The sequence below is a fragment of the Plasmodium knowlesi genome, assembly GCF_000006355.2.
Source record: "Plasmodium knowlesi strain H genome assembly, chromosome: 10".
Taxonomy (NCBI): domain Eukaryota; phylum Apicomplexa; class Aconoidasida; order Haemosporida; family Plasmodiidae; genus Plasmodium; species Plasmodium knowlesi.
The window spans coordinates 27,768-50,501 of record NC_011911.2 but is presented as its reverse complement, the minus strand read 5'-3'; the positions used below and the strand labels follow the sequence as shown (position 1 = coordinate 50,501).

The 22,734-nt window shown below is 32.3% G+C and overlaps 3 protein-coding genes across 3 annotated transcripts; 2 read left to right on the top strand and 1 right to left on the bottom strand.

Annotated features, from left to right (window-relative positions):
* Positions 1-10,062: 10,062 nt before the first annotated feature.
* PKNH_1000700 (Plasmodium exported protein (PHIST), unknown function) lies at positions 10,063-12,891 on the top strand (the record flags this gene model as incomplete). The annotated part of the gene is made up of 2 exons (XM_002259457.1): positions 10,063-10,257; positions 10,423-12,891. The coding sequence occupies 2 exons, from the start codon at positions 10,063-10,065 to the stop codon at positions 12,889-12,891; spliced, it is 2,664 nt and encodes an 887-aa protein (XP_002259493.1).
* A 4,242-nt stretch (positions 12,892-17,133) lies between these two features.
* Positions 17,134-19,425, top strand: PKNH_1000600 (KIR-like protein; the record flags this gene model as incomplete). The annotated part of the gene is made up of 5 exons (XM_002259456.1): positions 17,134-17,145; positions 17,289-18,015; positions 18,104-18,187; positions 18,411-18,907; positions 19,150-19,425. The coding sequence occupies 5 exons, from the start codon at positions 17,134-17,136 to the stop codon at positions 19,423-19,425; spliced, it is 1,596 nt and encodes a 531-aa protein (XP_002259492.1).
* A 956-nt stretch (positions 19,426-20,381) lies between these two features.
* PKNH_1000500 (uncharacterized protein) lies at positions 20,382-21,967 on the bottom strand (the record flags this gene model as incomplete). The annotated part of the gene is made up of 2 exons (XM_002259455.1): positions 20,382-21,200; positions 21,884-21,967. 2 exons carry the CDS (start codon positions 21,965-21,967, stop codon positions 20,382-20,384), a joined length of 903 nt encoding a protein of 300 aa, XP_002259491.1.
* Between the last annotated feature and the right edge of the window lie 767 nt (positions 21,968-22,734).

The window sequence follows — 22,734 nt, the reverse complement described above, 5'->3', positions numbered from 1 at the left end:
CACTAGGAAATTTTCTTTTGAGCAATTTCTTTGGGAAGAATATTTGGAAACACTTGGAAATTCTTATTTTGGAAGGAAAATTTTATATCTTAGGAAAAACTTTTTTCTTTTTTTTTTTCCAAATCTATTTTTTTTTTTGTGTAGAATTATTTTCAGTGAACCTTTTTTTTTGGAAGACATTCTTTTTTTTTGGGAGGAATATCTTTATTAGAAAAAGAACAATTTCTTGGAAGGTCTTTCTTTTTGACAAAACAAACATTGCTGCAAAGCTCTATTTTAATGAATATTTTTTTTTCTTTGAAAGAAATTTATTTTTCTGGAGGAATACTTATTTTTTTAGCACAAAAAAAAAAGAAAAGATTTCTTGGAAGGTCTTTTAATCCAAGTTCCTTTCTTTGGGGGTTGACCCGCTATATTCGCTTTCTACCTTTTTTTTTTATTAGACAGCTTTCCCCTTCCCTCCTTAGATCCATTCCCTTTCCTCCCTCCTTACACCCCGCGCCCTTCCTTAGACCGATTCCCGTTCCCTCCCTAGATCCCTTTTCCCTTATTCTCCTTAGATCTCCTTATTTTTTTTCCTTAGACCGCTTTCCCCTTCCATTTTATACACCCTTTCCTTTCCTCCCTCTCCTACATTTCTCTACCTTAGACAATTTCTCCTTCAATTCTCAGACACGTTCCTTCTTGGACATTCCCTTACTCCTGAACCTCTCAACCGTAAACCCTAAACCGTAAACCCTAAACCGTAAACCCTAAACCCTAAACCCTAAACCCTAAACCGTAAACCCTAAACCCTAAACCCTAAACCGTAAACCCTAAACCCTAAACCCTAAACCCTGAACCCTAAACCCTAAACCCCTGAACCCTAAACCCTAAACCCTAAACCCTGAACCCTAAACCCTAAACCCTGAACCCAAAACCTGAACTCTAAACCCTAAACCCTGAACCCTAAACCCTAAACCCTAAACCCATGAAACCTAAAAAGTTAAACCCTAAACCCTAAACCCTGAACCCTAAACCCTAAACCCTAAAACCTGAACCCCTAAACCCTGAACCCTAAACCCTAAACCCTAAACCCTAAACCCTGAACCCTGTACGTTGAACGCGAAACCGTGAATCTTATACCCTGGAACATAACTCCTATCCTCTACAACCTTTAACCCTAAACCCTTGTCTACACTATTTCCACTTTTGTGGTTAATATTTCTATAACCACGTTCCCTAATGCGCAAGCGACTTAACTGGTGGGGGATATACAAAAAGGAATGCAACGATTTTGAAATATTAAAGGATCGGAGTTCTATTGGACTACTACCATTCTGAAATAAAAACATAGCACACAAAAATTTAACATAAATTTTATTTCTATGCATACAACATATGGATGCCTCTTCTTCTCAAATATCAAGATTTCTGTGTAAAAGGGGAAAATACACACTCTACGTTTCAAAGAAAACCATTGTGGACGCACAAAGTAAATAACGAGTTGTAATTGATTAATTCTATGCAAATATACTTTTGATACTTCACACATAGTTCATCCTACGTATATAAGCACATTTTTAGTGCCCATAATATTGTTCATTACTTTTACTTAATGTGGGACAAACCCAGAATTATTAAAGTACTAACAATATGCTCAGAGAATGAGTAAATAAATAATATATGCGATTTAGAATCCCTCCAGAATTAAAGGGCCATGCAATGTAAAAATCGATTTATAGATACATCATACGCGTCTTACATATAGAACAAAATGACACGTACGGTTAAAGAACTGCTTGCGTACTGTGCGTAAAAATGTGATGAAGTTTGAAACAGCACCTGGGAATGCATAAAAACATCACTTTTCCATTTTTACCTTTCCATTTTTACATTTTGTCAATGTTTCCATTTTCACTTTTCCATTGAAACATATATGAAAAAAAACAGAAAAATGTGTTCAAACACCATATTACCTGATTTAAGAAATATATAAATTTTAGAAAACACATCCTTTATACATCTGGTTAAAATGATTACCACAGTTGCTGTATTCTTAAATGTGTAGCTATTATATTTTATATCAATGCGATCAGAAGGAGAAATATCGTTCTGTTAAGGCAAAACTAACATAACAGTTAACAGATAAGGAGAAAAGTGTCTGTGTATTGAATGAGCTTCCTATTTCTACATATAATGTAGAATTGAAATCATCTACCATGTAAAATAGTATGGTCCGAACTTTCCGTAGGGATCATTACTATTTTGAGAAAAGCGAAATTTGCGAAAATGCCGCCTTATCAGAAAATGACTACAATAAACGTTCTCCAATTTTGGTAGAACTACAAAATGGACTAAAGGAGTTGATTCATTTTATTATTTGGAATTATTTAACATGTGTGTACTGTAATTATTAATGAAATGTTCATTATAACTAATGGAAGATTCATTAGATCACCCGGTTGCACTATTCAGTGTATTAAGCAAGATCACTTTTTTTTTTTTGGGAAAAAAAAAAAAAAAAAAATAAGGTCCCCTGAAATATTATGCAGCTTTCCTTCCATATATATATAGTCGCGCTTGTTATTAATAAAAATAATTCCATTAACACATATTAAGAGTTGCAAATTTCTGTTTCCCCTTTTAATTTGGTTAATGAAATGGACGAAAAGTGAAAAAATCATGAATCGAAATGTCATAAGGTATGACCCTTTAAAGGTTTCCGTAATGTTATGTCTTATTCGACTATACATAATATTCGAAATCTTCACCAAAACATGTGCAATAATTTATTACTCCGAGACATGTTCCGGGTTATGTTTTTATAATTACAAGCCCATTTTTCACAATAATTATAAAGGTATCATTATGGGATAAAACGCGGCTAACATAATTTACTCCATTAGGGTGTTGTATTCACACCCCTTTGGAATTGCTCATAAATGGTCATCAAATTTTCTACTTACAGTCATCTGAATTTTCTCGCATTCATACAAAAAATTTTAAAAGAACATATTACACACTAAAATATATAACATTAATAAAAAAAAAAAAAAAAAAGAAACTAACTCCTTATAGCCAGAAATTGTTTAATTCATGCAAATAATATAATTCTTCTGCTGCTATATGCGATAATAGTAGGACAAGTAAAATTACAGAAAAAAAATAAAAAAAAGTTTAAGAATGTACCACTCTTCATAAATATTCAATTGCAGCATCATTCAGTATATTTCTTAATCTCACGTATGAATTTGATATGTTTTATAAAAACTCATAAACGCTTTACTATTTTTTATTTTATTTTATTTTTTTAAATAAGGGGTACCTAAATAAAAAGGGGCTTTCCGTATAAAATAGTGTATAATGCCTCTTTAAATAATTATTAATGTATTAATATTTTAAATTAATGAAAAAATTATAAAAAAAGGTGTTGCTTCACAATTGTTACAAATAAATAAATAAAAAAAAAAGAATTACGCATTCATAAATATATATACGATAAGTGTGAAATAATATTGTAATAAAGTATTATTATTTGCTACCTTATATATATATATATATATATATTCTGCAGAGAACGAAGAAAATTCGAAAGTGTAAAAAAAAAAAAAAGATTATGTTTCCGATATTAATAAAACATTAAACTAAAAAAAATTACAAATAAAAGGTTATGCCCTAATTCATGTGCACAGAAGTGTTATTCTTTATACTAAAATAATTTCAACAAATAAGGCACGAATGCTGTTCATTAATATAGATTAAACATAATCTTGAAGGTATTGGATTCAATTCATTCGTATGAACGGAAACATGTTCTTCTTGACACTTCTCTTTGTCCTTGGGTTTCTTCATAAGAACTTTTAATATATTATAAGAAAGGTCACATATAAATGTAAAAATTAAAAAAAAATGTACTCGTTACATATAACAACTGGCGTCTAATCATTATTCGTAATTTTGTTATATATTTCCCCATATTATGGGTATTAAGACAATTACATGATAATTTACTTATTTATACTATTTCGCAGTAGCGTTGTTTATAAGGCTGCTCCATGTTCAAATCAATTCTACGTTGACGGAATGGATGAATTATACAACTTCCCCTCTATGCATTAATTAAAGCATATATTTTACCATTTTCCCGAAGGGAGTATTCAGGACCCCTGAGTAGTTATTTACATAACTTCCCCTTATCATAGGCGAGTCAGTTTTGTTCGTTATATCGTGCTAACATCCTTCCAGTGAAGTCATAATTCTTGTGGGTTTACATTGAAGTCTTTAGTAGATGCGCATCTTCCTCTTTTCTATACCCTATATACAACAACTACAGCTTTAAGTGCCCTTTAGGCATATCTTCACTTTGCTATTAATGGACAGAACCTAATGATTCAATGAACACACATAACACTTAAATGAATATTATGAACTCATCCTTAGTCAGCTTGTTCCGCAAAAGGTTTATCCTCTGCTTTGTTACAAAGTTCATCCAGTGTCCACTGTTTGTTAATCCCTGTAGCAATGCATTACATATGTATTTCTTTGAACCTATTCTTCTTAATAATGAGGGTGGATTTGTTTCTCCTTTACAAGACTTCTATACCATTTTAAAGACGCAACACATTTTCATTTATTCTATATTTTGTTCTCCCCCTAATTATTTTTCTGTCCCTTAAACACAATGTTCCTCTGCTCTTTGCGAGAATGAGACAGAATGTTGAAAATCAGCCTCATGTTTCGTAAGTGAATAATTGCATTGGCTCCATTCATGTTTTTCTGACATTTATGGACCTTCTGTTTCCTCTTCCAAAATATTCTTAGTAGGGCATTTGATTTCCTGCGTTCATGTTTTTGAAATTTAAACGTAAAATGGTTGTTGAAGGTGTAATACAGTGTACAAAGAAATTCACGTATTTATATACTTTTGTTCATACCACGTTGGTTATCCTTTAAAATGCATTAGGATGATTTTAATACATTTATATATGATGCGTGTCTTACTTTAAATGCATGATTTAAAAAAAAGGAGAAGAGTCTACAGGAGTGAGTTAACATATACCTAGAAAAAATAGCAGTCCTTTTTTTTCCTTTTATTATTAAATATTTGGGTTGGTTTTTAACTTTGAAATTAGTGAAGAATATTTTTGTTCAGATTTACTATAATTTATTTTTTCCGTCCTATTTAACTTTACAAAAAAATCGCAAACTTCCTACAGACATTATAACATTTGAATATATGTATAATTAATAGTGCAACCCATGAAAAAGTCTTATTAATATATCCTTATTCTTATATATAATATTCCATGTACAGATTTCCTCAAAAAATGACATAATGCATTAACATATTAGAAAAAATGACAAAACAGCTATATTAGAAAAATTTATTTTCTCTTATTATTTGAAAAGAAATTTTTTCGATACATTTAGCTAGCTGTTGAATAGCCAATATTTTGAGGCAGTATTTGGATTGAAATATTTTGGTTGGATTCTTTGCAAACTCTAGTTATATGATTGTTATTATTGTATATAAAAATACGAAAAAAATATATTATTTTTATATGATAGATATTTAATGTGATGCCACATGGAATGTTTAAAAAACAATTTTGTTCTTCCTATAATGAATATCATCCTAAACCATGAGCTGTCTATGCGGAATGCCTTTAAGCGCACAATGAATTAAAATTATATTACTAAGAATTTGGTACTTGAAGAAATTGTTAAATTACATTACTACTGTTTACTAACATTTACAATTTTATTTTTAATTTCATGTAAGGAATATTTTAGTAATTTATTTATACAGTTTTGAAGAATTGTAATTCAAAATATTGCTTCATTATATTTTGTGCAACCAAGGCCCTGTTACTACATTAGATATTTTTTATCGAAGTTGAAATTTTAAAAATATTAAATAAATGGACAAAGTTAAATTTTTTACAAAAGACCAAGTTCCGCTGATAGAGATATGGTTGTAAAAATAATTTTTCCCTACCGTTTAATAGCTATTTATGCCTTCGCGCGAAATAGCAAATAGCATATTATTAACCAAGAAATTGCACATTTGATTGCGAATCATTTAAAATTTTGTAATATAATATGTTTCATTCTTATCTTGTTTATTTCTCCCTTTTGCTATGTTCATCCTGATTAAAATATGGAACGAATAATAATCTTTGAAGAGCAAATTAAATTCAGAGAAAACTACGTTTATCAGTATATTATACTTTTAACATATACTTACATATTGTTTAAAATGGCTGTCACCTTTTCTTTTGTTCACTTTCCCTTAATTTTTATAATTATCATAAATGATTTATTCCGAAAAAGAAAAAAATGCCTTGCGCTCTGCGCGTTTTGGAACATATTCACTGTAGAATTAATATTAAAATTGTTCGTTCTTTTGAGGCACTATGTGCAAAGTCTCTAATTGCTTATAATACCATTTTTGAACATCACATATAAAGAGATCAAGCGGGGTCATCGTGAACTGTTTTGTAATTGTTCATTCTTTCAAACTGTACTGCGATACCAACATTTAAAGAAAGAATATATTTTATTAATTTGTAATACAAAAAATTTACAGCAAATGTGATGAACAATTTCTTTTCCCCTTCTATATTATAATTTAACTGTTTCGCTGACATTTCTTAGCACATCTGAAATATTTTTTACCATTTTCACATGGGGAGAAGGTAATATATAATTGTTCTTTTTATTCCAAAATAATATTTTAATAGAACCATGCAGGGAGGTGGTCTTGACGGAATTTACTTTTTAGATGTATACTTACAAGTAGGAATATTGTTTTATATGTGCATTCCTATTTCATTTTAGAATGCATAACCACGAGAAAACAGGAGTGTGAATACAAAAATTAATTATTCATTATTCATTATTATTTTAAAAAGAGGTTCATACTTCTGTAACACACCTAATTATAAATAGCGACTCCAGAACCAATGGTAGGTGAGCCTAGGACTGCAAATCGTTTTGGTGGTTTTTCTAAAGGACATGAACAATTGGGTAGGAAAAGTTTAGAAATCTTTGAACATCCCCTAATAATATATCTTCTTTGTTTATATATGAAGTATACGTAGAAATATACATATATTTTACACATATGTGCAATGGAGAATAAACAATTCTAATACATTCATTTCTATAGTCAACTAATCCGCTACACATTTCTGCAATGATGTATATATTGTGTAAATTTCTGAACATATATAGAACGATAAATTAATATTAGGTTCTGTCCACACTCCAACATTCATAAACGCACAAAATAAATAAAGCTATTATAAGGAGTTCGTAACAAGCATGTTATGTTAAATAATCACTTCCTCAATTTCTGGGAGCGAATATACAGTGTATTAACTATAGGTCTTCTTCTACTTCTTCTTTGAACACTTCCAGTATGAGCAATAGAATATCATCAATATGAAACAAAAAATGATAATAAATTGATTCCTTTATTAAGGACGTCTATTGTGATCCAAGGTCTTAAAAAATATGAGCAAAGTATTTTTTAAGGGTAAATAAAAATTAAGGTGCCCATGGAAAAATAAAATATTAATAAATCATAATTATTTAGAAATATAACATACGTTTATAATTTTAAGGATATATATATATATATGTATGTATTTATTAGGAAGGAACTTTTCAGCTCACGTTTACACATATTAGGAATATGCCATTTATTAATTATACGTTTTACTGAAATGCACTTATTTCTAGGAAGCATAAGTATCATAGCAGGAAATAGAAGTTACAATATAATAACAAAAACTTTGCATTACCCAGAAATAGAACTGGAAAAGGAATGTAATTGTACAGCCTGCAAAAAGATGAAGCAACCACGCTTCTACTTCTGATTAACTAGAGCTTTATCCGTTATAAACATTATCAATTATGATGAAGTCTTCTCATTTATGGTTTTATTCTTATATGTTGTGCAAGGTTATAGAACATGAAGTCCGATGTACCCTTCTCCCATTGATGTTTTTATCAAATATAAATCAACGGAGCTCCATATATACATGTATAGGCGTGCTTAAAAGGTTCTGTATATGAAAAAAATAAAAATATATCAATTCGGTAAGAATAAGGGGAAAATTATGGAGGATGCACAACATACAATTACATAACTATATGGTAATGGAGTAAAGACAGTTCTACCTATATAACGGGTAAAGAATTAATGATTAATTATAGAAGTTAAAGTTATCACATAGAACTAAGCTTCCTTCTTTTAAGCATTTCTGATATGCTTCTTTTACTTTTATTATGAATTTATATTTTCATTTTATCATATTAGCTCGCACTGTCTACAAATTTTCTTAAATATTTATTACAGATATAACGGTGGTGTTTCGGTAGAAAGCTCTGAGAAATTCATTATAAAATAAGTACCCCAATTGGTAGTGAATTTTCACCTAATTTTATATTTTTACGTAACAGGGTCCTTTGTTTTTTACATTTTCTTTAATCCTTTATTCAAGACTACTAAATTCTATCATAATTCCTATGTTCTTAGTTATTAATAATTTTAGCAATCAATTTATGCCACACATTTTAAAAAAATTTCTGAATGGAAAAGAATTCTTCCAAATTTTTATCATTTTCACATATAGGAAAACTTTTAAAAATGTTTAAAAACTTAACTTTCATCATTTAAATGAACTGAAGAATAAACTATATATGAATAGAAGTGTGATTATTTTTCCTTCAATAGAAACGTAAAGAAAATTATATATATATATATATTTTTTTTTTACAGGAATAAGATTAATTTCATCTATTCCTCTTTTTTTTCGAATGGTAAAAAATTGTCGAAAGGAAGCATTTTGTTATAGTGAAAGCGTAATAAATAATGAATGGTATAAAAAATATACATCCCAAGAAAAAGTATATTATAAGAATTGACCACTGTGAGCTTACTATTCCTTTTTGGACCCTATAAAAATGACAAATTATTCTATTTATATTGCTACCATAGGGCGCAGAAAAGAATAAATTACTATTTAAGAAGGAAGAGCTTTTTAAGAATATCGAAAAAAAAAAGTTTTCATGTACTTTATTTTATAATAATATATGGCTTAATAATGTCAGAACGAATATAACTACGAACTGTTTAATTCATTTTTAGTAATATTAAAATAACATAATTGCGCTCTATTATTAGCTGAAGGGAAATCCCCTGCTTCAGTATTATTTATTTTAATAGATTTTTTTTCAATGGACTGTTGAATTAATTATAATTTTTTATAGAATTTTAGGCGCACAATAGAAATTTATATGCGACCCGTTTTTTATTAAAATATATTTGCCCTTATCATCTTTTGGCCTTGTTTGAATAAATGGGTAACTCTTTTTTTTAATCTTTTATTTAAAAAAACGGTTCCATTAATTAATACAATATTATTAATATTATTTAGAGCAGTGCATTCTACAATAAAGAATAGATTATTATTGGGAATACTTTTATTTATTTATTTTTTTTTTTAAGAATTAAAGGAGTTTCATATATGCAAGTAAATAATATATGGTTAATTTTATTTATTAAATTATAGCACAATGAAGGAAGAAATTGTTCAGTTATATTTCTAGTCATAAAATTTTTATCAAGTCAACTGTACTATCTAAAATGAAAGAAGCCCCCCTTTTATATGCACTGAATAATTAATGAAAAAAATAAAGAAAGGGAAGCTAATAAAGAATTGAAGTTTTCAGGCACCATAGAAGTAAAATTTATATTTTTAAGATTAGCTACTTTTCTAAGAAATTTAATATTTTTTATTAAGAAGTGTTCTTTATGAATGAACCTTTTTACTGATTTAGTATATACATGTATTATATATTTGTGAAAGATTTAGATATAAAAACTTCTATACGCCAATTGCGAAAGAGAAGGAATGATATTTTGAATTGAATATATATTTATAAATTCATATTTATATAAAATAATGTTATGTTTTATTAGGATCATATAATATATAAAGATCTTACGTATTTACTGTTTAATTCAGTTGATTATAATTTTCTCTTTTGCACATATAATATTTAAGAAAAATGGTATTCTATAGTGCTGACGGATCTGTGCTATCGAAAAAATCCATAGTTAGGAGGAACAGGAAAAGTAACAACAATTCCACAAATGTGTTAGAGTGTTCTGAAGAAAACTCTAGCAGAAGTGATTTCAGAAAATTTATGTTTTCAAGGTTTGCTAAAGTGTTTCTCCTTGGTTCCCTATATTTGTTTTTGGAAGTAAGATTACATGTATAAAATATATAGTTTCATGAAATATTTCCGTTCCTATATCTTTACATATATACGAGTAATATGTACACATGTATGTAAGCACATCTGGTTATTTATAACTTCTTTATAACCGCACCTTTGTAAAAATGACTTATCTATATTTCTATACAGAATGGAATAATATATGAAGATAATATAGTTTCACGGGGACATTGGGGTAATATTAACGCAAGGAAATTGACAGAAGCCAATCTTAGAGGGGAGCAGGGGGAAAATAATGAATATATGGGCAAAAATTATGATCCACAGGATATGGAAAATGTAGAACAAGGAAATTATGGTACTGGTAATAAAGATGGTCCTATGGACTTGTATAAAGGAGATTCAACAAATATGTGGGGTGCCGGAGGCAACAGATCTGTAGGTTTAGATGAACAAAACTGGGATACATATTATAAGAGCAGTTATGGAAATTTCCCTCCATCGGCTCATAGTGCACCGGACGCAAATAGCACGGATGCCTTAAAGAATAGATCGTTAAGATATGGTGATAGCAGTATGCAGGATAGTATGATAGAAGGTGTACCGTCGTCCTTGGATAATAATCCTGATGAAAGTGTTTTTAACAGTAGACCGCATATGGGAGATAACCAAGCTGATAGTACTGTTACTGCTGGATTACCTGGAAGCGTTAGCATGAGTGGGGATGCTTCCCCATCTGAAGGAGCTACAAAAGGTACTCAAGGTGAAGAGGTGGATGATGATAAATATGCTGTTTTCGACAGATTATATAAGGAGTACCTAGCAAGTACAAAAGGAGAAGCTGGATTAGCAGGTGCAGGAACATCTGGTGATGCTGTATTGGGTACTGAGTTGGATGTTGAATCGGACGATGAGTTGGGCAGAGGTCTAGGTGGAAGGTTAGATGGAAGATTAGATAGAGGATTGGACAGTAGATTAGACGATGGATTAGCCGGTGCATTAGGAGGTAGGTTGGACAATAGACCAGAAGATGGATTAGCCGGTGCATTAGGAGGTAGATTGGACAATAAACCAGAAGATGGATTAGCCGGTGCATTAGGAGGTAGATTGGACAATAAACCAGAAGATGGATTAGCCGGTGCATTAGGAGGTAGGTTGGACAATAGACCAGAAGATGGATTAGGCGGTGCATTAGGAGGAAGATTGGACAATAGATCAGAAGGTGGATTAGGCGTCGGGTTAGGAGGTAGGTTGGAAATTGAATCGGACGATGGATTAGGCGGCGGGTTGGGAGGTAGGTTGGAAATTGAATCAGACGATGGATTAGGCGGTGCATTAGGAGGTAGGTTGGACAATAGATCAGAAGATGGATTAGGCAGTGGAGTAGGAGGTAGATTGGAAATTGAATCAGACGATGGGTTAGGCAGAGGGCTAGGTGGAAGATTAGATGGAAAGTTAGATAAAGGATTGGACAATAGATCAGAAGATGGATTAGGCAGAGGTCTAGGTGGAAGATTAGATGGAAGATTAGATAGAGGATTGGACAGTAGATTAGACGATGGATTAGGCAGAGGTCTAGGTGGAAGATTAGATGGAAGATTGGATAGAGGATTGGACAGTAGATTAGACGATGGATTAGGCAGAGGTCTAGGTGGAAGATTAGATGGAAGATTAGATAGAGGATTAGACAGTAGATTAGACGATGGATTAGGCAGAGGGTTAGGTGGAAGATTAGATGGAAAATTAGATAGAGGATTAGACAGTAGATTAAACGATGGGTTAAGCAGAGGGTTAGGTGGAAGATTAGGTGCTAATATGGGTGCTGGAAGTGAAAACATCTTCAACAGACCATATGATCCATATAGACAGTTCGAATCTGAAGGTCCATCACACTCTATGTGGTCTGAATTTCTGAATGAATACGATTCTTCTAATGGGTCTAAGATAGGTACCTCAGTTAATACGAATGATTTATATCCAGGGGATATATGGGCTGAGTATAAACAACAACTTGGAAACTACTCAGATACAAAGGAAGAATTAGAAAAAAATAGACATGAAGATTATTCTTCTCATAGATCAAGTAACAGTTATCACCACAGAAGGTCGTCATCTGAGAGAACGTCAAGTAGTTCTAGATCTAAATCAGCATCAGATAGCAGAGAATCTAAATATAGCGGAAGAAAAGGAACTTCAAACGAAGAATATGACAGACGTCGTAAGGAATCGAAAATACTAGAACAAGCCTCCTCAAAACACATCAGAGGAATGATTGACAAATTAGGTAGTACAGTGAATACAAGAGATATGTTCTACCTATTTAACTGTCTGATTAACCACGAAAGGAGGAAGTACATTGATATGGAAGAGATTACCATGCTATTTTGGGATAGAACAGCAAAATCTTATGGTCTCCCAGATTACTATAAAAATAGACAATGGATGAAAGCTTTTGACGGTATGACGAAAGAGTTGTTTTATACCGAGAAGAAGTTGTTCGATAGACTATACCACTTACTTCAACATGGATCATGCTCACGCAGTGGATTTATTCAATTTTTGAAAGAAGTTAAGTTTACGTGCCATAGAATGAGAAAAGAAATGGAAAATCAATGGAAGCAATATTTGAGCAGCAAAGTGAGAGGGTTTTGGCAATAATCCAAATTTGAGCTGATATAAGTAAATTATAAATATATATCAACCTTTATTTATTAAGGAAGCGACAAGTATGAATATTTTAATATATGTATTATTTAATGGAATTTGGATTCATAATATTTTAACATTTCATGCACAGTTAAAACCTTTGTATAATTATGTGTGCATAATATTGTAATAATATTAGTCTGCATAATATTGTAATAATATTAGTCTGCATAATATTAAGGCCATTTTAAAAGGTGCTCATTAGAATTCAAGGGACATAATAATTATTCAGCTTACACGTGTAACTGTTATTATCAATTTTTTATGTATAAGGAACAAAGAGAAAAAAATGGAAAGAAGAAATATATGATTCCTGTTTTCTGCATTTAAAATTTAATATACTTTAAAAAAGTACCGGAAAAGAATAATTTGGTCATTTGTGCTATTTATTTTTTTGAATTATATATAAAAATATAGGCACGAATATATATTGAACACTTATACGTACTCATATTCTATTTAGTTATATGCTTACATTTTCTTATGAGCTTTACATATGAAATATTTTATTTGTTTTAGTGTTCATGAGTATTATATATATATGCATATATACATAAAAAATAAATGTTTTTTTTTTTTTTTCGCACATTGCAATATTGAGAAGGACATAACTCATTCATTAATGACTGAATAATATATTAGAAATGTATTAGAATTTTCTAGGATTACAATTACTTCAATCGTATAAATCTGCATGTATTTTGGAGAACTGTTGTGGATATAGAAGTAGTGTAGAATTCATATTTGTTTCTGCAAAATAGAAACATAATATATACACGATCCTGTTGTTATTTGGATTCATATAATATCTTTCTCATATTTTTTTATTTCTGTGCACTATAATAACTGCCTTAATTATGTTCTGCATGATAGGAAGAAATAATGAAGAAGCTCATAGCGGTCCATACATCCATGCAGTAAATTAGGAACATAGGGAGGGGGCGGGTGTTAATTGTATTATATTCATAGATAACTGCGAGCAGGGAAAATGCAGTAAGTTCTGAATAAGTTCTCTGAGTTCGGCAGTTTCGCGTCTTATGAATTGTTTCATTGACGAGTCAATAACTCTTACGTCACAAGCATGTATGTGCAGTATACAGCACTATAAATAAATATTTACTCCATTTCCTACAGTTGGCTAATAAATTGTGGACTAATCTGTATATTAGAATTATATATACTGTGGAAGCATTTAATGGGAAGGATTAAGTATAGGGGAATTTTCAAAAGTTGGTACACCTTTAATGAAAGAAGCATGAATCTGCAGAATTAGCTTTTTTTATATGGTGCACACAATAAATGAATGATCCCTTCGTCTTGTTATTTTTAGAAGATATATATGTGTGTAACAGCTCTTATTATGAGTCTCACGAATTATTCTGTATTATTACTCAGAATTTAATGTAGTCTGTATATATATATATATATATATATATATAACTGATATATATGTAATAAATATGCGAGGAGGGAAAAATTAAATTGCAGCTATTATGGAGAGCTGCAATTTGGGGTTATAGACATATATTGTTAGTCGTAGAGAAATATTATGTAAGATCTGAATTTCGCAATATTATATTTGTGAGTAAAAATGTATCATAGGAAGAAACATTTTATTTCGATTGTACAAATGTAGGGCAATACGCATAATGGAGCATTTGAAACTCTATATACTGTTAAGTGCTATTTTCTAGTGGTACCTGAAAAAATTTATTATAGAGTTGAACTTTCAATTCGCATGATAAAACAAAATTATGTTACCACTCTTCGCGAAATGTTTGTCACTTCATATTGTTAAACTCTAGAGGAATAAGATAAAATAAGAAAGTATGAAAAATTTGGCAATTACATGTACTTCAGTATACGCTGTCTAGAGGGAAGAAATAAAGCATGGGAGATGTAACACAAGAATTGGGTGTCGACGTTCAAGGTTTGAGGTTCCTACGTTATGGGTATTATTTTAGCGTATACATGATTTTACATATAGTACCATCGTTCTTTATGGAGTCCTTTTTTCTGTAGCTAGACCATTCTTAATTTTTTGTATATATATCCACTTCAACATACTTTTTTTTTTCCCTTCCGTTATAATGATTTAACGGTATGTATGAACACATTCATAATATCAGTAAAATGGGAACATTATATTGCTATAAGTAAGAGATGTGTCCATGTATGCCATTATAAAATATTTCGGTAAAATTATAAGTATTATTATGGATGGTAGAACAGTACAGGGAAGGTGGAAGAATCCGTTGTTATACCGCACTAAGGAAATAATTAATTCATAAGAAATATAAGTTCATTTTCTTCCGTTCAGTGTAATATTTCATATGTGGTGTACAACATTTTGTGCATCCTGAACCCTCCACACAATAATAATGAAGACATATCCGAACTATTAAAATAGTACCAATAGGAGAAATATGTGTGCAATTCATACATTCGTGCTCATCAAATGATCGCACTCTAGGCACATGGAGATGCTTTAAATAGTAGTCCCTTACAAAATACATGCACATTACCCAACTACAGTTCTACGTGCGGTATACTGTTGAAATAGGAGTTCTCCCACAAGGAACAACATTCTCGAGTATGAGACTCTTCATATGACGACTTTCGTATAAATATATACGCTATTCCGCTGGAATCCTCATTTTTAGAATGTTGGATATATTGAACATTTGGTATAGTATGCATACTTTTAGGTAGGTATGTTCATTTTTGGAATGTGTTAGCAATTTTTTGGGGGGACATCTTCCCCATTTGAGGAAACTTATAAATGTTTTTTTACCACCATGAAAAATATGTGAAGTTCATCACACACTCCGCGCGTGCGTGTGTATGTGGCGGCGACTCTACGTTATTACACTTCTTGTCCCTATTATCACAATTTAGGGCAGGAATAATTCCTATGTGATGAATGTTAATAATATAAATGTAAAGTCTCCCCTTTTATATATTTTTTTTTCTGCTTCTATATATGATAATAATGACATAAATTTCTGTATATGAGAGCAGTGGCAGCACCACTACCCCCTAAAAAAAAAAGGGAGCAAATTAAGTTGAACGACAGAGGTTCAAGTCTTCATAGGATGGAATATAAGTGGGATTCAATAGAATCCTTTGTTCTTATAATTATGAAAAAAAAAAAATAATAAAAAATAACCGTCTATCTCTAAAAGATCAAAAAAATGGCAATCACGCCAAAAAAAAGGAGCAACCATCCAAAAAAAAAAAAAAAAGCAGTGGCCTACCGTGCCCCCTTTTTCCTTTTAGTGCGCGCAACTCTTCCCTTAAAATTTTTTTTTTTTTACATTTGTGACCTTTTGCATCTGTAATTTTCGAATTTCATCATCTATCGTCCTTTTTTTTTTTTTTTTTTTTTTTTTTTCCCTGCCGAATCAGATGTAAATGGTGGTGTTTTGCGATGTATTTTTGGAACAGTTGAATAGTGAACAGTTGTGTACGAATCCGCGTTGTGCGTATATTACTTTTTCTGTATGCATAGGAGGAGGAAGGGAAGGAATTACCTGGATGAAAAGGATGGAGCAGGAATTACTTATATTTGTACCGAATGAAATATACATTGTTTTGCGGTAGTCCATAGTATTCTTGCAATATGTATGCATGCACTCAGAGTGCAATTCTTTGTTCCGTTTATAAAGTGCTGTATGTGAAAACAGAACTTATATCCTATTGTTTACAGCAGAACGCAAGAGCTGAAGCACATTATAGTAGTATAATCTAGAAAAAAGGAGGAGAAAATCAAAGGAAAAATATAATGCAATGCAACGCACGCGTTCCCTACCTCTAACTTGCTAACTCATCATCATTATCTTCCCTTCCGTCCTCGTGCATGCTATGCGCATATTGAATAAATTAATATACTTTCACAGAAACATTTTCAATATAATTAACATGCTTTCAAGTATATAAATAATATATGTACATTAGTATAATATAAATGTATAGTGACTTATATTTCATAAATGAGGGTGAAGGAATAAAGATTTAAATAAGGAAGGAGTTCCATATGTGCTATTTTAGTGTATGCATAGTGAATAATAAAGTATACTCATGTACATATCCAGAAATAGGGGAATAACAAAGAGTACAGGTGAGAGTGACTACATTATATTGGAGAATATACATACTTTAAGGAGGAATTCATACCAATTTTAGGAAGAAAAAATGGCACAAGAGGTAAGAATAAATATTATAACAATACGAATAAACACTAATGGTCCAATGAATATTTCATATAAGTATTCCATAAAATATATAATATAACGAGGTATATATGGGTACAATATGGATAATATGTGCACGTTTAATAAATCCTGCAGGAAAAGAAATGCTGGTGGAAGGAAAGTTCCAAATCCCGATATGAGGAACTAGAGAAAGCAGCACAGGATAATAGAACATGTAGTGATTGCAACGCCACAGTAAAAAGCGTCTTGGGGGGTGCTCTGGCGGAATATGGTTCGTTGGAAAAGGCAGTTCCGAATATTATGAATGCCTGGTGTTATTTAAATAAGAAGACCGAAGATGAGAGATCTAAGTATTGTGACATCTTTTATTATTGGCTTGGTAGTTTAATTCTGAACACACCTAATAGCCGTATATCCATCCCGAATGTTGTTATGGAAACAATTTACGATAAACTGCAGGCATGGAAAAATATGGATAATTGCAGAAGGACCATCCCAAAGGTGACGAAGGATGATTTTGAACGTCTAAAAGCTCTGTACCACTATACACAGGACTATAATCATTTAGGGGACAAAATAAATACGGTAGATGGGTCATGTCCTAAAGAATACGAAGGATTCCTGAAGGAGATTAATAGAACTTATACAGATAGAGGAGGAAGATGTACATACCGTGGCTTCCGCAAGGATGAATACTGCGAAGAAATAGAGAAAATAATAAGTGGTGCCCCCGGCACAATTGAGAACCCATCAAACCTATTATCCCCGTTGGACAGGAGGCTGACTCCTTTAACAAATGGAGAACTGGAGCATGTGCCCGAACAATTACCCGCTAATCCAACGGAAGAAGAAAAACATACAAGTAGGTGCATTGATGGTACACTCACCATACGTTTGGTTTAAGCGGTACATGATTACATAATGAATAATACCAATTATTCACTTCTCAGGCCATGAGCAGGCACAAGAGGAAATCTCCCCTGTGGAAGAAGCATCTGGTGTGACCGCGACGACTGCCACCCCCAGTGTAATCAGTAAGTGCATACCTCAGTACAAAAAAAAAAAAAGAAAAAAACGAAAAAGAGGAAAAGGAGCAAAAACAGAAGGAAAGTGGAGAGAAGGAGGAAAGTGTAAAGCACATACTGGAAGCTACACTGTTTTTATGAGTGAACCCACCAAACCATTATGGGTGAATAATATATTTCCCTCATTATACATTACGCATATTTCTCATTATTCCCCTTTCTTTATGTTCAGGCGATCAAGAAGGTGTAAAGGGTGAAACAGATCCTTCATATTCACAGGGCCACGATATTAGTGGCCACACTCATGGTGATAGTCACAGCAGTACTGCCAATAATGGAGGTAGTGGTGCTGCGGCATCCGGTTCAGCTGGCGGTGTTCCTGGTTTCAGCACTCCCGCTGAAACGACTACAGGAACTCTTACGGAACAATCCCCACCTGAGGAACCAGGAATCGGACCCTATGGTATGCGTGATTCGAGGGGCAACCACAGGGGTCCTAGTTCTCCACTTTCTGTAACAACCGAAACCAACGGAACACAACACGTTACAACGGAAGCCCAAAGAACACAACTCGCAGTGACGGAAACTTGGACATCTGAAAAGAGTAGTAACATGGCTATAGATCTGATGGTAGGTCTAACGAAGGGTATAGTTGTCCCAAGCACTCCTGTTCTACTTGCTACGTGGGCTCTGACATTATTGATCTCCATTGCCGTTCTCCTATGCAAGGTAATTGCTTTTAACCAATTTCTGTATGAATAGTACCATAATATTACATTATTTCCCCAGCAGGGGGGAGGGAAATATGCAAAATATACTCCTATACGTACATACCACATGCTTCCCTACCCTTCATTCCTGCCTTAACCCGTCCTCCTACCATGTTTCGCTGAACATTTTTCTTTTAAAGCCATTTTCCCCCCTTTAACCCCTTCCTTCTCATTCGATTTCCTTCCCCCTCTCTTCCTTAGTATACTTCCTTATTCCGTGCGAAAAGTAATTCCCCTCTTAAAAGAAGAAAGCGAAAATGTACCGTAGAGCCTGAATTGAACACATCATTAGGGTCGAGTGCTTCAGCAACAGAACATTCCACAGAAAGTGGATCAATAACGGCTTCTAGAACAGTGGACGACTCAGCATCGGGGGACGATTCAATAGAGGAAGATGATAAGCATGCCCACGACGACGAAGATGATGATGTTGTGAAGGACGATTCTTCCTCTTCTTTGTGCAGTACACGATCGTAAGGAAAAAAGAGGAAGGAAGGTTCATGCATATGTACATGCAATATTGGATGTGCCTCATTTGCCAATCGGAAGAGAGTTGATACACCGCCTAGTTTAATCGGAGCAGGGTGCAGATTGCCAGTTTTTTTTTTTTTTTTTTAATTTTTTTAATTTTTTTAATTTTTCTTTTGTTTGCTTCGTCCTCAAGGACACCACCACACGCTCCACATTCCACACTCCACTACGGAGAATCGCATAGAAATCGAACTGTTGCGTAATTTATCGTATCCTCACATTCCATAATCCCTTAAGAGTTTGCGTACCTGGGAATTATCGCAGGACAGAGCTGTGTGTGTACTTTTCATGAACACATATTTTTTGCATTTTAAAAAAAAAGCAGCGAGTGAATTTTGTGCTTACATAGTTCTTTGTGATAGGAACACAATATCTCAAAAATATTGTTTAATAATGTATGAAAATTTTTAAAAATGTATATGCACACAAGAACAGTGCAGGAATTTTTTTTTTTTTTTTCCGCTTGAGAAAAATATTTTTTTTTCTTTTTTTTTTGTTTTTTTTTTTTTTTCCTGCAGAAAGAATGTATGTTCTTTTTTTTTTTTTTAAGAGCACTTTTTTCTTTAAGAACATTATTATTTTTTTTTTTCCTTTTTTCCTTTTTATTTGTTCCTTCACAAAAAAAAAAAAAAAAAAAAAAAAAAAAAAAGGAGATTCTTTTTTATTTTTAATAACATTATTTTTTTTTTTAATGTTTTCCATTTCCAAAAAATATATATTTTTTTTTTTTTCCTTCCTGCGGGAAGATTATGTGTTGACCTAGAGCGAATGATGAATGGAGTGCCTCGTTTTAACTGTGTAAGCCTTGATGTGTTATATACATATATATATATATATATATATATATATTCTCCTGTTAAATATACCTTGGGAGTGTAATGTTAATGGGCGTCGCAGGCGGTTTATTTTATTCCAATACGAACACTAGAATATATACATGCTATGAATACAGAAATTGCGATACCACAGGTCGTCCATGCAAAAGGTGCTTGGGGACCTATAGAAAGAACCACAATCAAACCTATACAGAACAGAGCTAATATATATAAGAGCGATATGCGGATTACCTTAGGGGATAACAATGCTCCTGTTCTTTTAATTTTCTCTATATTGTATAGCAATTTATTAAAAAATCCTCTAGGTCGAATTTTCATTCGTCCATATCGTGCCATATGCGGTGCGTCGAAGAGAGTTTTATGTGGGGCTCTAAATGGGACTTCACGTGAGGCTTTATATGAGAATTCATGTGGGGCTCTATATGAAAATTCATGTGGGGCTTTATATGGGACTTTATGTAGTGTTTCATAGAGTGTTTTATGTGGTGCCTTGTATGAGGCGTTATAATTTGTACGAATTCCTTCTTTTTTAAAAATAGTGTCTACACTGCTCGAAAGGGTAGACATGCTGTCATTATGACCACCATAACCATCATCATGATGATCATAGCGACCATTATGGTGGAAGTAGTCATGGTCATCATGATGAACATCTCTCATTTGAGGAAAGAGACTTTCCATAGAAGTGTCATAATTGGTGGACAAGTCATCAGAATAGTGGGGAAATCTGGTCTTCTGCATTTTTGTAAATAGACTTTCCACAGAAGTGTCATAATTGGTGGACAAGTCATCAGAATAGTGGGGAAATCTGGTCTTCTGCATTTTTGTAAATAGACTTTCCATAGAAGTAGCATAATTATCGTTTAATGTGCTTAATGCACTCACCTAAAAAAAAAAATGTATTTATATATATATATATATATAATATAAATATGTAAGGAATGGTCTAAGGGAAAAAGAGGGAAGGTTTTCTTTCCCCCCCCATCCCCCCTTTCCTTTTTCCTTTCCTTCTCCCTCCACCTGCAAAGCAAACTAAACCCTAAACCCTGAACCCTAAACTCTGAACCCTAAACCCTGAACCCTAAACCCTGAACCCTAAACCCTGAACCCTAAACCCTGAACCCTAAACGCTGAACCCTGAACCCTGAACCCTACACCCTAAACCCTAAAGCCTGAACCCTGAACCCTACACCCTAAACCCTAAAACCTGAACCCTAAACCCTAAACCCTAAACCCTAAATCCTAAACCCTAAACCCTGAACCCTAAGCCCCCTAATCCATAAACCTGGAACCCGGAACCGAGAATCTTACTCCTGTATCCCTTAAAAATTCCCCCGCCCTTCCCTTACACTTTTACTCCCCCCCGCCTTTTTTCCTTAAATATGAATAATAAATATGAATAATAATTTGGTGTAGCAAAATAACATATAATATAATATATATATATATATATATATATATATATATATGTATGGTTTTCACCCCCTACATATTTGTTTTCCCCTATAGTTGTAAAAAATATTATAAATATTATAAATATATTTTTTTTTTTTTTTGGGTATTCATACCTGGTGGTGATAATTGGTTTGATACCATAAGAGTAGGTATGCAAAGATTAATGTAGATGTTTTTATAAAAAAAAAAGGTGCCATTTTCTTTTTTTCTCCACTGTATATTTGGTTTGTTCTGCTTTTATATACTGTATATTTGTTTTTTCTTATGAGAGGTTGTGTTCATATCGTGTTATGCATGTGACAGGTTGTGTTTATATATATGATGTTGTGCATATGGGAGGTTGTGTTCATATATATATGATGTTGTGCATATGGGAGGTGGTGTTCATATATATATGATGTTGTGCATATGGGAGGTGGTGTTCATATATATATGATGTTGTGCATATGGGAGGTGGTGTTCATATATATATGATGTTGTGCATATGGGAGGTGGTGTTCATATATATATGATGTTGTGCATATGGGAGGTGGTGTTCATATATATATGATGTTGTGCATATGGGAGGTGGTGTTCATATATATATGATGTTGTGCATATGGGAGGTGGTGTTCTTTAAAATTAAATTAAAAAGAAAAAAGAAAAAAAAAAAAAGAAAAGAAATGAAAAGAAAAGGAATAGTAGGAAAGGAATATGAAGAGAAAAAAGAAGGGGAAAAAGGGAACATGCCCACATTCTAATAATATAGAATTAAAATTGTGCAAAAGGAAGTAATATTAATATATAGAGTGCTTGTTTGTGCGTTTTTTTTTTTTTTTTTTCTCTAGAGGAAGGAAAAAAAAGAAGAAAAAAATGAAAGAAGAATAAAAAGAAAGTGGTGATGTGAGCACTGATCAATTCTCTATATACAGTGTTGCTTATATATTTCTCCTAGCAGTGTAATAATTCAAGTATAATAATGAAT